This window comes from Elgaria multicarinata, chromosome 7 (genome assembly GCF_023053635.1).
Source record: "Elgaria multicarinata webbii isolate HBS135686 ecotype San Diego chromosome 7, rElgMul1.1.pri, whole genome shotgun sequence".
Classification (NCBI taxonomy): domain Eukaryota; kingdom Metazoa; phylum Chordata; class Lepidosauria; order Squamata; family Anguidae; genus Elgaria; species Elgaria multicarinata.
The window spans coordinates 107,146,318-107,151,053 of record NC_086177.1 but is presented as its reverse complement, the minus strand read 5'-3'; the positions used below and the strand labels follow the sequence as shown (position 1 = coordinate 107,151,053).

Sequence of the window (4,736 nt, the reverse complement as noted above, 5' to 3'; positions counted from 1 at the left end):
CAAAAATAAGATAAACGTGTACAAGTGCATGCAAGTACATTTGAATACAAACATCAGTCTGAACGGACGCTGAGGGCTCATCTACACCGAGCAGATATTCCACTATGAAAGTGGTATGAAAGTGGTATATAAAAGGCAGAGCCACTCAACGGCTTTATAGCAGTATTGAAGTGCACTGACAACTGTTGGGGCCCATTGACACATACCATCTACTGCTTTCACACCACTTTGAGAGTGTTGGTGTAGATGTGTCATGGGCCCCAACAGTTGTCAGTGCAGTTCATTACTGCTATAAAACAGTAGTGTAGATCCTGCAGTGCACTTCAATACTACTATAAAGCAATAGTGTGGCTCCTGCCTTTTATATACTGCTTTCATACTGCTTTCATAGTGGAATATCCTGCTTGGTGTAGATGAGCCCTGAAGTTCCTCTGCAGATATGCAATTCTAGGACTAGCAAGGAACTTTATTAATCCTGAAAGCAAATTTACAAAGGGGAAATGATTATTTAAAAAGAAGCTTAAAAAAGGACAAATTTCCTCTGTGTACAGAACCAACAAACTTAAATATGCTAAGAGCTTAAGCTAGATAACAATGAGATTGCCCAGGAGCCTTCACATCCAAAAATCTTCAAGATGTTAACAAAAACTGAGGCCATAGCTAGACCTAAGGTTTATCCCTGGATCATCCAGGGGTCAAATCTGTTCATCTAGGTGACACACAGGGGATCCAGTGCTCAGGCAGGGGCGAACCCTGGATGATCCCAGGATAAACCTTAGGTCTAGCTGTGGCCTGAAACAGCTTGGATCCCTCATTCTATGCTAGACTATAACTAGAGGTGTGGTTAGCAGAGCCTTTAGAGGTACAATTGGTTCCTTGAAGGACACCCACCGAAATTGCCCTTTAACTAAAGAACTATAACATCAAAGTATTAGAAACTTTTGACCTGTTTATATGTTGACCAACAAGACTTGAAGCATTAGGCTTTTAAGAAATCATCAAAACTGGATTTAAACTGGGTGGTCCCCTTCGTTCCTGAGGCTTTCTTCATCAGTGAAAACACTCTGGAGTCTAACTCTCATCGATACCCTGGACTGAACTTTCCTTCCTCTCCCAGCAATTAAATAAAGCATTGGGTTGATACTGCTATTTAGACAGACAGAGACAAATGAAATGGTCTCAGAAGTCATAAGCAAATGTGACTGGGATTTCAAGATATTCAGTTCCATGTGAACTAATTCTAGGTAACCAAAATCAGAATTGGACAATTTATTGAGAAAAAAACAATTTGAAAAGTAAGAATAACTAAAAACAGCATAGAGATTTGTTGGAATATCAAGGATTAGGCAAAATAACAGTGTAAGCAGAATTACCATTAACCTCTTTGTCCTCCTAAGTTTGTGTCCTTTAGAGCAGGCTTTAACAAGCAGGGTCACTGTGGAAGTAGCCATCAGTGGATAACAGATCAGAACATTCACAATAACCTGGAATAATAGGCCATGGCAAAAAAACAGAACTAGCAAATGAATTCCATAGAAAATTAAAGCGAGAACCCACGTGAGGGTGCACAAAATGGTGGGTATTTTTTTCGGCCGATGGCATCGATGCCAAATTGGGAAGAAGACAGCCACACATCTGTCAATACTGATTGTTGTTAGTAGAAGTTTACTCGTGGTGTGCATGAAAAATATTAAAGAAGAAGAAAAAAGAGCCAATTGCAAACCAACGTACTTTTTATGTGGCTGAGATTTAAGAGCCTCACCTATTGCTTTTAATGGTATTGCTATGAGGACCCCAAAGTCTGCAACAGCCAAGTTCAGGACGTAGGTGGTAAAACTATTCCTTTTCATTTGGAAGCCAAGAAGCCAGATGACTGTTCCATTCCCCAGAAGTCCAAAAAAGGATGTAAAAAGAACAAAAGTCCCAACAATGATACCTTCAGGCCTAAAATATGTATTTGGGAACTCTGTCCGATTGTATAGTTTTAGAAAATCTTGTATAGCATCCTGGGAGGATTGAGATGTCACACTCAGATTGGTCATCATGTAGGAATGTCTGAGCTATTCAGTCTTTTCAAATTCTGATCTGAACTGATATGATGTGAACCCCTTGGAGTAATATACAGATCAGAACATAGTTATTTGCCAGATCTGACACTCCTCAAACAACGTCACATAGTTTTTGGTTCACAAAGATATCAACATACATTTTAAAATACATATTTTTTTGAACGGAAATACATTTTAAAGTCTTGTTTAAAGGCACATTTTCATGTGATGTTTTTGTAAAAAGAAACTCACAGACTAATGCAGGAAATGAATGAAACAGAATTATGGGTGAACATATGAAAGTGACACAGCCCATATGAATCCATTCCTACATCTTCAGTCTCTTCTTTGGGAATTGTCTCCTCTTCTTGTACAGATCCTCCTCCTAGAAGAAATGAGGTCGACATGGATTCAGTTCCTTATATACAGCCAGAGAGATGTCACCCAAGTTGACCATTGTTTTTTCAATTTGTGTTATATACAAACGTGTGTTATTGTTTTTAAAAGATCTCCTCCCGCTATTAGCAGAAGAAAGGCTGTTCCAGGAGATAAGATAAAATGTGAGCTTAATACTAGTTGTGACAAAAGGAGAACTGGAAAGACATTGACAACTGGACTCTTTGTTCTGAGCACCAAACGTGAAGTGAACTGGTCAGGCAGAAACAGAGAAAAGAAGAAATGCCACATGCCAACACATTCCAAATGAGTTGTGGATCTTAGACATACTTCTGTAATTAATATTCCTCGGAAGCAACTTTGAACTGGGCAGGAAGAGAGTCTTGATGGCAGCTACAACCAAGCAATCGCCTAGCTCATTCTCCAAAACTTTGCCTGGAAGATAATGGGGGAAAGGATATAATCAATTCTACTGTTACTCTGCAACATCGTCCTTTAATGCAGAGCTGGTGCACCTGTGGCTGTCCAGATGTTGTTGGACTCCAGGCTCCTTAGCCAGCATGATCAAGAATTATGTGAATGGTAAGTCTAATACCTCTCTCTGAAGTATTAGCAGAACTATTAGCTTTGACAGCAATCAGAGGCCAGGTTGTCAAAAAGAAAATCTGACCCTGAATGGACTTCTGTTCCTTCTCCTTTCTGTAAGAGCTCCTCCAGCTTCTTGAAAATGCTTTCTCTTGGTCGTCCTCCTGATTTATCCCACAAGCCAACAGACCATGATGGTGCTAGGTACCCTAAAGATCTGGGGCTTCACAAATGCACATCCTTGCAGTTGACTCATTGAATTCAATGGGACTTCATGCTTCAGATGGTGCAAGTGTCCGTTTCTTCAAAAAACATCCAAATTTCCAAGTCAAGAGTGAGAACTACCAAGAGAAAGGCACTCATCCAATCAGCGATATCTACAAATTGTGTATCACAGTGGTTGTTATCTACCTTGTTGATTATTATGTACTAGCATATGCCAAAAAGAATAGTTTCTTAATCCAAGGAATACAAAATATGAAATATCAAAAGGGGAAGGCCGGAATAATGAACTATAGAGAGAGGCAAGTGTAGGAAGGGGTAAATCTCAACAAATGTATTTAAGGTGCCATCCTATACATTATTATTATTATTATTATTATTATTATTATTATTATTATTATTATTTTCTATACTGCCCCATAGCTGAAGCTATCTGGGCAGTTTACAAAAGATTATTAGCATGATGATAAAGTGTCTGGACTTTACAGTAAAAGTAGATATTGAGGAGAAATCATGCAGAGAATATCCTAACTTCTTCCATTCCTTACCTTTGATCAAATTGGCTTGAGATGTTTCATTTCACAATTTCAGGGTCTCAATAGCTCCATAGACTTTAAATGCTCTTTCCCATCCAGCAGCGATCTCTCCACCTGGGCCAGAGGGATGCTATTTATTGGTTCAGCAGGGGTGGGGCACACACTCCATAGCATGATGAAATTTCCTGTTAATCCATTAGCTGATATCCCATTAGCCATGGGCAGGGTTTCATTACTCCCCCTGCCTACTTCGGCAACCCTTCCAGTGAGGGGGAAATTGCTTCTGACACTCCCAATACACTTTGTACATCTTACAGGTATTTCCACAGCATCATCTTTCAGTCTGATGTAGCTTGAAAGATGTGAGTCTGAGACTTGAATTTCATTCTCCATGTGAAGAATTGGCCTGAGTAGCCCTGATGACAGGTGCGCTAAGTTGCAGATATTACCAGGCAAGTCTGGCTGTAGTTGAGAAATAGTAGTAGCTCCCCCTCACTGCATTCCTCTGTGAAACAAGGAATGGTCATAAGGACATAAGAAGAGCCCTGCTGGATCAGACCAAGGCCTTAGCTAGACCTAAGGTTTATCCCAGGATCGTCCCGGGGTCATCCCTGTGCATCTAAATGACACACAGGGGATCCCGGGAACAGGCAGGGACGACCCCGGGACAATCCTGGGATAAACCGTAGGTCTAGCTAAGGCCCAAGAATCCACCTACTTTCCCCTTTGTAAATTTGCTTTCAGGATTAATAAAATTCCTTGCTAGTCCTAGAATTGCATATCTGCAGGGGAGCCTCAGAGGTCATCCACACCAAGCAGGATATTCCACCATGAAAGCAGTGTATAAAAGGCAGGAGCCACACTACTGCTTTAGTATTGAAGTGCACTGCAGGATCTACACTACTGTTTTATAGCAGTAATGAAGTGCACTGACGACTGTTGGGGCCCA

General features: G+C 40.5%; 1 protein-coding gene across 1 annotated transcript; it reads right to left on the bottom strand.

The window, feature by feature from the left end:
* Positions 1-1,010: 1,010 nt before the first annotated feature.
* LOC134401979 (mas-related G-protein coupled receptor member H-like) lies at positions 1,011-2,042 on the bottom strand. The gene has a single exon (XM_063131341.1). It carries the CDS (start codon positions 2,040-2,042, stop codon positions 1,011-1,013), a length of 1,032 nt encoding a protein of 343 aa, XP_062987411.1.
* Between the last annotated feature and the right edge of the window lie 2,694 nt (positions 2,043-4,736).

What these genes read in the sequence shown, in the direction of transcription:
- LOC134401979 (XM_063131341.1), bottom strand. Translation starts at nt 2,042, where the DNA reads ATGACCAATCTGAGTGTGACATCTCAATCCTCCCAGGATGCTATACAA.